At 44.2% G+C, this 12,490-nt stretch overlaps 1 protein-coding gene across 1 annotated transcript; it reads right to left on the bottom strand.

Moving 5' to 3' along the window:
- Positions 1–467: 467 nt before the first annotated feature.
- On the bottom strand, positions 468–1,614 carry LOC135275846 (heterogeneous nuclear ribonucleoprotein A1-like). Its single transcript, XM_064378502.1, has one exon. It carries the CDS (start codon positions 1,612–1,614, stop codon positions 652–654), a length of 963 nt encoding a protein of 320 aa, XP_064234572.1. The 3' UTR covers positions 468–651.
- Between the last annotated feature and the right edge of the window lie 10,876 nt (positions 1,615–12,490).

Raw genomic sequence — 12,490 nt, forward strand, 5'->3', positions numbered from 1 at the left:
CTGGTACCATTATTCAATTTAGATATATTGCATAGGATGTGCCAATAATCATCTTTATAACCAATAATTCCATGATTTTGCTTGGGTAATCCCTTTTAATCGTGAACTTCAGGTCACAACAGTAACCATTAGTTCCACTACACCAAGGTTTCTGAAGACAATGGCTTCTTCACCCAAACAGGTTGTATATAAATTCAAAATAGAACCTGGCATCACCCTGAAGCAATTCTAACTTCACACGTTTGGGAAAATTTACCAAGATGGCTTCAGAGTAGACTAACTTTACACAGCACATTAAAGAAAAAGACATTTATTCAGCGTCACGATCAGACTATTACATTTAGCAATCAACAGCATGGGTGCAAAAAAAAAAAGAAAAAGAAAAAGAAAAAAATCTACATTAAAACCCTTTGTTGGAATGCTTTACACTTTCCACAGAACAGAAACTAAGAAAACCTGTTATACAATTAGTCACAAATACAGCCCTCGAGTTTTTTGCCCATACACATGAGTATTTGTCTAAATCATGTCTTCTTTGTAGCAGCTAGGCCCTGCCACCACTGTGCTTGGCTGAGTTCACAAATCTGTTGTAACCTGTAGCTTCCCTGTCACTTCTCTGGCTCTCCTCTCCTGCTAAGCTTTGTTTTCTAGTTAAAATCTTCTGCCACTGCCATAGCTACTGCTGCTACTGGAACCGCCATAGCCACCTTGGTTTCGTGGTTTGGCAAAGTATTGGCCGCCACCACCATAGGAGCCAAAGCTTCTGCCTCCAAAGTTTCCTCCCTTCATGGGTCCAAAATTTGAAGACTGATTGTTGTAACTGCCAAAATCATTGTAGCTTCCACCACCTCCAAAATTGCCTCCATCATTACCAAATCCATTATAGCCATTCCCACTGCCACCATATCCACCACCACCACGGCTGCCACCAAAGCCACCATGACCACTGAAGTTTCCTCCACGACCAAAGTTGTCGTTCCCACCGAAACCACCTCCACGACCACCACCAAAGTCTCCAGAACCACTTCGACCTCTTTGGCTGGATGAAGCACTAGCCATCTCTTGCTTTGACAGGGCTTTCCCAACTTCACAGTTGTGGCCATTCACAGTATGGTATTTCTGAATAACAATCTTATCCGCAGAGTCATGGTCGTCAAAGGTTACAAAGGCAAAGCCCCTTTTCTTGCCACTGCCTCTGTCAGTCATGATTTCAATCACTTCAATTTTTCCATACTGTTCAAAATAATCTCTTAGGTGATCTTCTTCAGTGTCTTCTTTAATGCCACCAGTGAATATTTTTTTCGCAGTTAGGTGGGCACCTGGTCTTTGAGAATCTTCTCTTGAGACAGCTCTCTTTGGTTCCACAACTCTTCCATCCACTTTCTGTGGCCTTGCATTCGTGGCTGCATCCACCTCCTCCACAGTTGCATACGTGACGAACCCAAAGCCCCTGGATCGCTTGGTGTTTGGATCTCTCATTACCACACATTCTGTGAGCGTTCCCCATTGCTCAAAATGGCTCCTCAGTCTCCCATCGGTTGTTTCAAAGCTCAACCCTCCAATGAAGAGCTTCCTCAGCTGCTCTGGCTCTTTAGGAGACTCTGACTTAGACATGATCGCAGGGAGAAGAGAGACTTTAACGATGCTTCTTCGGTGGCATCCATGGGCAGAAAGAAGCAAACTGACCACGATTTGTCTTTTTAAAAAAAATTTTTTTATTGCCAGGCTTGTAGATCATGCCTGTAATCACAGGACTTTGGCAGGCTGAGGTGGGCAGATCACAAGGTCAGGAGTTCAAGACCAGCCTGGCCAACATAGTGAAACCCTGTCTCTACTAAAAACACAAAAAATTAGCCAGGCGTGGTGGTGGGCACCTGTAATCCCAGCTACTTGGGAGACTGAGGCAGGAGGATCGCTTGAACCTCATAGGTGGAGGTTGCAGTGAGCCAAGATTACGCCACTGCACTCCAGCCTGGAGACAGAGCAAGAATACATCTCAAACAAACAAACAAAAGTATTATTTCTTACTTATTAATTTATTTTGAAACAGGGTCTCACTCTGTCGCCCAGGCTGGAGTGCACTGGAAATACAATAGATCAGAAGGGAGGCAGTAAGTTCATGTTAGAAAGTTTGGTACTACCATCTAGTCAGGGCTAATATGTACTAGCTGTTCATATGTATGGTCATCCTGGTTGTTTACAGCTGGATTCAATACTGAATAAGAAGTATCTGTGCCGTATTAGTTGTTAATGATTTTGCAAGTCACTTCAAATCAGAGTTGCATTCACTGATTTGCCTATTTATCAACTAGCTAGGAATGTATTACGCTGGAAGTTGATTCAATAGAGAATGAAAATAAACGTAGAACAATGAGGCTACAAACATTAATCAAAAGTCATATGTGTGTGTATGCATTTGAATATATATATGTATATATATATACACACATACACATTTAGTTTGTTGTTATGATGAATGAGAGGTAGAAAGAACATAAAATATTGTTTTGAGAGTACGTATTTGAAGGATGTGACCTGGACCTGGTCAGGAGGTCAGGGAAAGCCTGAGAAAGCTGAGATCTGAAGGATGGGTGGAAGTCAACAACGTGCTGGCTGGGCGCGGTGGCTCACGCCTCTAATCCCAGCACTTTGGGAGGCCGAGGTGAGTGGATCACCTGAGGTCAGGAGTTTGAAACCAGGCTGGCTAACATGGTGAAATCTCACCTCTACTAAAAATACAAAAATTAGCTGGGCATAGTGGCGGGTGCCTGTAATTCCAGCTCCTTGGGAGGCTGACGTGGGAGAATCACTTGAACCTGGGAGGTGGAAGTTGCAGTGAGCCGAAATTGCACCACTGCACTCCAGCCTGGATGACAGAGGGAGACTCTGTCTCAAAAAAGAAAAAAAAAAAGGAAGTTAACAAGGTGAAGGGAAAAGCAGGTGCAAAGGCCCTGTGGGGAGAGGAATTTTGGTGAGTGTGAGGGATGAACATATCTTCAGTGTGGCTTGAGCAGAAAGAGCAGGGGATAAGAAGGAGACCCACGAGGCAGGGAGAAGCCAGACTGCCTGGCTGTATAAGCCACTTTAAAGGGCCTTGTTTGCTTTCTGTCCACAAGGATAACTGTCCTTTACAACCTCATAGTCAAAATGTTTTGAAAACCATTATTTTTCATATATATTATTCCCCAACTTTTTTGGGGGACAGTCACTCTGGTGTACAGTGGTGAGATGTCAGCTCATCTTTGCCTCCTGGGTTCAAGTGATTGCCTTGCCTCATCCTCCTGAGTAGCTGGAACTACAGTCAAGCACCTCCACGTCCAGCTATTTTTGTATTTTTAGTAGAAGTGGGGTTTCACCATGTTGGCTAGGCTGGTCTCGAACTCCTGACCTCAAGTGATCTGCCTGCCTTGGACTCCCAAAGTGTTGGGATTACAGGCGTGAGCCATCGCGCTCAGCCAGAACCCTCTATGGACATGTGTCTGCACAGTTATCATGCAAAGGAAGACAAGTTACAGATAAAAAGATGGTAGCTGTAATATTATTTGAAATAGCAAAAAATTGGAAAATTTCTCACATGATCATTGTGGAAGAGTGACTAAATAACTCCATACCATGGAATACTAACTACCATGAAGGAAAAGGTAGATAAAACAATTTAAAAGGTGAAAATATATATTAAAAACAATGGTTTTCAAAACATTGACTATCAGGTCATATAAAGGACAGTGATCCTTGTGGACATGAATTTTACCCGTATATTGAATACCTTTGTGCCTTTGCTTGCACATGCCTAACTTGAAAACATATTTGCCATTGACCACTAGGTGGCACCATATCACAAGTTATCCTACAGCCCGGGTAGGCATTTTAAAACAGGTCTCTATGAGAGTGTCTGATAATGTCTCCCTCAAAACGTCAGGTTTAAACCTTGTGGGTCCAATTCCAGTACGAAAGTAAAGAACTGAGCTGAATTACATACATAAATAACCACATAGTGAGACTGACTGGGGTCTGTGTTCCTCCACTCGACCTGTATTTGTTGCGTCTGTGATGGATTAGCCACTGTCTTTCCGTAGAAATGTCTCTTCTCTGCCTTATTTCTGTCTGGACTACCAGATATCCCTATGCATACCATCTTTTGTTTCTCCTCCTCAGTTCAGCTGGTTCAGTCTGAGAATTTTACCAACTGTGGGTCCGCCTTCCACCTTTGCCCTTTTTTCTCCCCCCCCCCCCCCCGAGATAGAGTCTTGCTCTGTCACCCAGGCTGGAGTGCAGTGGCACGATCTCAGCTCACTGCAGCCTCTGTATCCTGGGTTCAAGCAATTCTACCTCAGCCTCCTGAGTAGCTGGGATTACAGGCGCCCACCACCATGCCCAGCTAATTTTTGCATATTTAGTAGAGATGGGGTTTCACCATGTTGGTCAGTCTGGACTCATGATCTACCTGCCTTGGCCTACAAAAGTGCTGGGATTACAGGCGTGAGCCACCGTGCCTGGCCACCTTTGCCCTTTCATTTATCAATAAAACTGAAGGAAGAACAGTAGGTCCACAATAATCCTTTTCCTTAGGGTGGTACAAGGAGGCCAAGCCTCACTATTTATAGCAAATAATGCAGTGGAAATAAACCTAGGTATCTCATCCTGCAGGTAACTTTGTTTTGGATCTTTGCTCCTGTTTAACTTCCTTTGGTGACTAGCCATATTTCATTAACCTTGCAAGCAGTTTGACCTTGCTCAATTGCAGGCAGTGCTGGGAAATCCCACTCGGCTGTCCCTACATCTTGTCCCAGAGCACTTGTAGACTGGTAAGGCTCGTTATCTCACTTCCTTTCACGGTAATTTCATGTCCCTCCTGATTTATTTCATTTTATTATGTTTTTGAGCCAGGGTCTCACTGTGTCGCTTAGGCTGGAGTCCAATGGCATGCTCACAGCTCACTGCAACCTAGACCTGCCAGGCTCAAGCGCTCCTTCCATTTCAGCCTCCCTCTAGCTAGGATTGCAAGAATGTACCTCCATGTCCAGCTAATTTTTGTTTGTTTTTTAGAGATAGGGTTTCACTATGTTGCCTGGGCTGGTCTCAAACTCCTGAACTCAAGCAATATGCCTGCCTTGGCCTCCTGAAGTGCTGGGATTACAGGCATGAGCCACCACACCTGGCCATATTTCATTTTTAATTGACAGATAATAATTGTATATATTTGTGGAGTAAAATGTGATGTTATGATACATGAATACATTGTAGAATGATTAAATCAGGCTAATTAACATATGCATCAACTCGCATACTTATTTCTTTGTGATAAGAACACTGAAGGCCAGGCTCGGTGGCTCACACCTGTAATCCCAGAACTTTGGGAGGCCAAGGCAGGCAGATCACCTGAGGTCAGGAGTTCAAGACCAGCCTGACCAACATGGAGAAACCCCTTCTCTACTAAAACTACAAAAATTAGCCGGGTGTGGTGGCGCATGCCTTTAATCCCAGCTACTTGGGAGGCTGAGCCAGGAGAATCACTTGAGCCTGAGAGGTGGAGGTTGCGGTGAGCTGAAATTGTGCCATTGCACTCCAGTCTGGGCAATAAGAGGAAAACTCATCTCGAATAAACAAAACAAAACACAACAAACACTGCAAATCTCATTGAGCAGTTTTGAAAGATATAATCCACTATCATTAAGTATAGTCACATGCTGTGGGGTAGCTCACTAGAACTTACCCTTCTCGCCAAACTGAAACTTTGTGCCCTTTGATGAACAGTTCTCCTTTCTCCCTCCACTCCCTCTCCGCAGCCCCGGGAAAATCACCATTCTACTCTCGACTTCTATTAGTTGCACATGCAAGTGCGATCATGTATTTGTCTTTCTGTTCCTGGCTTATTGCACTTCGCGCAATGTCCCCCAGGTTCATCCAAGTTGCCACAAATGACAAAATTTTCTTTCCTTTTTTGGGGGACTGAATAGTATTTCATTGTGTATATATCTCACCATTTTCTTTTTTTATTTTTATATTTATTTATTATTATTATTTTTATTTTTGAGACAGAGTTTCACTCTTGTTACCCAGGCCGAAGTGCAATGACACGATCTTGGCTCACTGCAACCTCCGCCTCCTGGGTTCAAGCAATTCTGCCTCAGCCTCCCAAGTAGCTGGAACTATACAGGCACGCACCACCATGCCCAGCTAATTTTTGTAGTTTTACTAGAGACGGGGTTTCACCATGTTGACCAGGCTGGTCTTGATCTCTTGACCTCGTGATCCACCCGCCTCAGCATCCCAAAGTGCTGGGATTATAGGCATGAGCCACCGTGCCCGGCCGTATTATTATTTTTTTGAGACAGAGTTTTGCTCTTTTTGCCCAGGCTGGAGTGCAATGGCAAGATCTTGGCTCACTGCAACCTCTGCCTCCCATGTACCAGGGATTCTTCTGTCTCAGTCTCATGAGTAGCTAGGATTTCAGGCATTAGCCACCATGCCTGGCTAATTTTTTTTTTATTTAGTGGAGACGGGGTTTCGCCATGTTAGTCAGACTGGTCATGAACTCCTGACCTCAGGTAATCCACCCACCTCGGCCTCCCAAAGTGCAGGGATTATAGCTGTGTGCCACCATGCCCACCCTATTTCTTTAATTTTTATTTTATTGTACTTTAAGTTCTGAGATACAAGTGCAGAGCGTGCAGGTTTGTTACATAGGTATACATGTGCCATGGTGGTTTGCTGTACCTATCAACCTGTCACCTAGGTTTTAAGCCCTGTGTGCGTTAGATATTTGTCTTAATCTTCTTCCTCCCCTACCCCCCCATCCCCTGGCAGGTTCCGGTGTGTGATGTTCTCCTCCCTGTGTCCATGTGTTCTCATTATTCAACTCCCACTTATGAAAGGGACCATGCGGTGTTGGGTTTTCTGTTCCTGTGTTAGTTTGCTGAGAATGATGGCTTCTAGCTTCATCCATGTCCCTGCAAAGGACACAAACTCATTCTTTTTTATGGCTGCAAAACCATAAGAAGATATCAGCCCACACCTGTGAGAATGGCTATTATCAGAAAGACAAAAGACGGCAGGGTCAGCAGCTCAGGCCTGTAATCCCAGCACTTTGGTAGGCTGAGATGGGAGGATCGCTTGAGCCCAGGAGTTCAGGACCTAGGCAACAGAGTGACACTTCATCTCTACAAAAATTTAAAAATTAGCTAGGTGCAGTGGCATGTGCCCATGGTCCCAGCTACTCAGAAGGCTGAGGCAGGAGGATCCCTTGAGCTCAGGAGGTTATGGTTGCAGTGAGATATGATTGCGCCACCGCACTCCAGCCTGAGTGAAAGAAGGAGAGCCCACCTAAAAATAAAAAAAATAAAAACAGACAAGTGATGGAGCAAAAGGGAACTCTTATATATTGTTGGTGAGAATGTAAATTAGTACAGCCACATTGGAAATCAGTATGGAGTTTCCTCAAAAAGCTAAAAATGGGATTATTATATGATCCCAAAATCTCACTGCTGGGTATATATCCAAAGGAATTGGCCGAGCATGGTGGCTCACGCCTGCAATCTCAGCACTTTGGGAAGCCGAGGCAGCAGATCACTTGAGGTTAAGAGTTTGAAGACCAGCCTGGGTAACATGGTGCAAACCTGTCTCTACTAAAAATACAAAAATTAGCCAGGCATGTGGCAGGTGCCTGTAATCCCAGCCACTTGGGAGGCTGAGGCAGGAGAATTGCTTGAATCTAGGAGGCAGAGGTTGCAGTGAGCTGAGATCACGCCACTCCACTCCAGCCTGGGCAACAGAGTGAGACTCCGTCTCAAAAAATTAAGAATAAAAATAAAGCAAATGAGTTGAAATCTGTATATTGCTGGGTGCAGTGGCTCAAACCAGTAATCTTAGCACTTGGGAGACCAAGGTGGGTGGATTGCTCGAGCCCAGGAGTTTGAGACCAGCCTGAGCAACATAGTGAAAACCTGTCTCTACAAAAAAAAAAGAAAAAAGAAAATTAGCCAGGTGTGGCAGTGTGTACTTGTAATCCCAGCTACTCGGGAGGCTAAGAAGGGAGAATCACTTGAGTCTGGGAGGTGGAGGTTGCAGTGAGCCGTGATCATACCATTGTACTCCAGCCTGGGTGACAGAATGAGACTCTGTCTCAAAAAATAATTTACACAGAAACAAATGAATAAATAAAAATAAAAGAAAATCTGTATATTGAAGAGATATCTTCCATGGGCATTGCAGCATTATTCACATTTGCCAAGATATGGAAATAATGTCTACCGTCTTGACTGAAAACACCTCTCAGCCTGAAGTATCTGTCAAGGTCTCTGTACCTTACACCTGTCCTCTATGGAGGGTTTAACCCCTGGCAAAGTATTATACAGTACAGAGGATTTTTTAAAATAGTGGTTGGGGAGAAAGGGATTAACAGTCTTGTTAGCTTTAGTGAGAGAGAGCAGAACCCTGGTAACTAATGTGGGAGTTACAGCTGGTTTGTATTCTATTTAATGCTTTTGAGAGAAAACAGAAGGTGAGAAACCAACAAGGTGCACAAAAATACTTAGTATTAATCTACTTTTGGTTTGTGAGATTAACAACAAATTTTGGCAGGGCATGGTGGCTCACGCCTGTAATCCCAGCACTTTGGGAAGCCGAGGCAGGTGGATCAGTTGAGGTCAGGAGTTCAAGACCAGTCTGGCCAACGTGATGAAACTCCGTCTCTACTAAAAATACAAAAATTACCCAGGTATGGTGATGTGTGCCTGTAATCCCAGCTACTCAGGAGGCTGAGGCAGAAAAATCGCTTGAACCAGGGAGGCGGAGGTTGCAGTGAGCAGAGATCGCGCCACCGCACTCCAGCCTGGAGGACAAAAGCGAGACTCCATCTCCAAACAAAATAAAACAAAACAAATCTTGTCCTCTGATCATAAACTTCAGATTTATCTGTAGATAGTAATTCGTATACACACTGCAGAAGCTATATAAGCCTCTGACTTTATTCAGAATTTGGCAAATAAAAGATAGTGGTTGAAGTTAGCTATGTAGAGAAATCACCTGGCTCCAGGTCAGAAGGAGGCTGGCTAATGGATAAAATTAGAAAATGAAAAGCAATAGGCCAATAGAAAGAGTCACAGCCCATGGAGAAATAAATTTTAATAGGTGGTAACGCAAGTGAATTCCTTCTCTCCCCGAGGAATAAGCCAATTTTACATTGGCTTGTAAATTCATTTCAGCATTACTGACTGCTTATATATCTTGTTCTCTGATCATAAACCTTAGATTTGTCTGCAGATAGTAATTTGTATACACACTGCAGAAACTCGGTGTCTTTTTGCAGTGTGATTTTCCAGCTGAGGTGAGGCGGGAGGATTGCTTGAGGCCAGGAGTTGAAGGTCAGCCAGGGCAACATAGCCAGACCCTGTTTCTACAAAAAATTTAAAAATTAGCCTGGCATGGTGGTACATTCCTGTAGTTCCAGTACTTGGAAGGCTGAGGTGAGAGGACCGCTTGAGCCCAGGGAGCAGAAGCTGCAGTGATGCAGTGAGCTGTGACGGTGCCTCACTGCACTCCAGCCTGTGCAACAGAGTGAAACCTTGTCTCAAAAAACCAAAAAACCAAAAACAAAAACCAACCAAACAAAAAAACCCAGCAAAATTGTCCAACTTAGGATGAAAGGGGAAGCATTTATTGATCAGTTCCTGCCCCTGTTAATCAGAAGTTGCTCCATGCAAGAGCTGAATTAGTTTACAGAGGATCAGGGCAGGAGATGAAAAGCTTGGTGAGATATTGGCTGAAACCTCTAAGTGGTCACTGCAGCAGTGGCTTAAACAAAAAGAATCCAAGACAGTAGTGTGAGTGTGTGAGCAAGTGCTTCCCAACCAGCTTCCAAGGATGGGGAGGAAGCCCTGATCTGCAGCGTTTGCCAATTTCCCTCGCAAGCATATTCCCACTATGGTCGATTTCAAACAGCCCATGTGATGTCACTGGATAGAAGGGGTAAGAGATGTGCACAATGAACTCTTATAAGCTGGTGGAAGCCAGCTCCAGCTCACCTCTGGAAGAGGATTTGAAGAGGCGCCCAAGACTTGTCTGATATCCTGTATTCACACTGCAGAAACTCAGTGTATTCTATCAGACACACTATATCATTCAGGATTCTTATGGTTGCAATGCAAATTGGAAATTATTGACTCATATGGTTAAAAGGTGCAGGGGTGGAGCTGACCAGACTCAGTTGCTCAAATGATGTTGAGAATTCCTGTTCATTGCTTACCTGTGCCTTTTCCCCTGTTGGCTTTCTTCTCAGGTAATCTTTTCTCTCACAGTGACAACACGAACACCCACGACTTCAAGTTACCACGCTAGCAGCAAGGCATCTTCAGCAGAGAGCTGCTCTTTCTCATTAGTTCTGGGACTCAAAGCAGAGAGCCTAGAGTTTTTCTAGATTTGACCATATATTGTTACATACATATATATACACATGTACATGCATATTTGAGCCCTTCTATCTGCATAGATTTGATGTTGTGCATTCTATACACTTTTTTTTCCACAGGTCTTTTTTATGTATATCTGACAGGTGCAGTGGCTCATGCCTGTAATCCTAGCACTTTGGGAGGCCGAGGCAGGTGGATCACCTCAGGTCAGGAGTTTGAGACCACCCTGGTCAATGTGGCAAAACCCTATCTACTAAAAATACAAAAATTAGCCAGGCCTGGTGATGGGTGCCTATAATCCCAGCTGCTGGGGAGGCTGAGGCAGGAGAATCGCTTGAACTCAGGGCGCAGAGGTTGCAGTTAGCTGAGATCGGGCCACTTCACTCCAGGGGGCAAAAGGGCAAAACTCCATCTCAAAACAAAAACAAAAACAAGAAACAATTTATCTTAGGCATCATTTCATAGCCTCATAAAGATCTTCCTTGTTCCTTTTTATAGCTGCTTGGCGCTCTATTCTGTTTTATGTTATAGACACTGCATGGTTTCCACAATCTTTTGTGCTGCAGTGAGTAGCTATGTATCTACACCTTTTCATATTTTTGTCAGGGCATTCTAAGATAGAGTCCTAGAGATAAGATCCCTGGGTTAAAAAATGAGTTCATATGTAACTGTGCTAGATACAGACAGATTCCTCCACATGGGCTTTACTAGTTTGCATTTCCCCAGGAACATTTGAATGTCTGTTTCTGCACAAACTTGCCAAGAGAGCATGTTGTTAAACTTTTAGATTTTGTCAGTGTGGGAGATGAGAAATTGTCAGAATCAGTTTAATTTTCTCTTATGAACAAGGTTGAGCATTTTTTCATATGGTTAAAGGACATCGCATTTTCTTTTTTCTCGTGAAGTGTCTTTTGAAATCTCTAGTCCATTTTTCTATGAGGTTGTTGGTCTCTTTCTTCTCTCTACATTTCCTAGATCTCCCCGTTGGAAAGGTCTAGAAACAGTGATCAACCCAAGAGAAATGAGCACCCCAAGCATATACAGACATGTCTGTAAGCTCAGGTGTGAGTTTTTTGGCAAAGCTGGTCATAGGAGAGTCTACATGAGACCATGAATGTGGATTGACGGAGGGGCAGAGATGCAGCAAGAGTAGGTGTCAAAGGAGTAGGTATTGAACAAGTCAGAGCCATGTGCCTATATGACTGACTTATGCCTTCTAGGCATGCTTCATTTCAGTATCATATATACCACCACCGTCTGATGATGGATTACTGCACATGCCTCACCTCATGGGTTGGCAGGTGTATTAGTCCATTCTCACACTGCTAGAAAGACATACCTGAGGCCAGGTATGGTGGCTCATGCCTGTAATCCCAGCCCTTTGGGAGGCTGAGGCAGGTGGATCACTTGAGGTCAGGAGTTCAAGACCAGTCTGGCTATAATGGCAAAACCCCATCTCTACTAAAAATACAAAAATTAGCCAGGCATGGTGGCAGGTGCCTGTAGTCCCAGCTACTTGGGAGGCTGACGCATGAGAATTGCTTGAACCTGGGAAGTGGAGGTTGCAGTGAGCCAAGACTGCACTACAGCACTCCAACCTGGGTGATAGAGTGACTCTGTCTCAAAAAAAAAGAAAAAAAAAGACAGCTGGGCATGGTGGTCATGCCTGTAATCCCAGCACTTTGGGAGGCCGAGACGGGCGGATCACCTGAGGTCAGGAGTTCAAGACCAGCTTGGCCAACATGGTGAAACCCTGTCTCAACTAAAAATACAAAAAAATAGTGGGATGTCGTGGTGGGTGCCTGTAATCCCAGCTACTTCAGGAGGCTGAGGCAGGAGAATGGCTTGAACCTGGGAGGTGGTGGTTGCAGTTAGTCAAGATAGCGCCATTGCACTCCAGCCTGGGTGACAAGAGCAAACTCTCTCTGTCAAAAAAAAAAATACATACCTGAGTATCTGAGACTGGGTAATTTATAAAGAAAAGAAGTTTAATGATTTAATAGACTCACATCACAGTTCTGCAGGCCGTACAGGCTTATGCTTCTGGAGAGGCCTCAGGAAACTTACCATCACTGCAGAAGGCG

This window comes from Aotus nancymaae, unplaced genomic scaffold (assembly GCF_030222135.1).
Source record: "Aotus nancymaae isolate 86718 unplaced genomic scaffold, 86718_ANA_hifiasm-v0.15.2.pri h1tg000019l, whole genome shotgun sequence".
Taxonomy (NCBI): Eukaryota; Metazoa; Chordata; class Mammalia; order Primates; family Aotidae; genus Aotus; species Aotus nancymaae.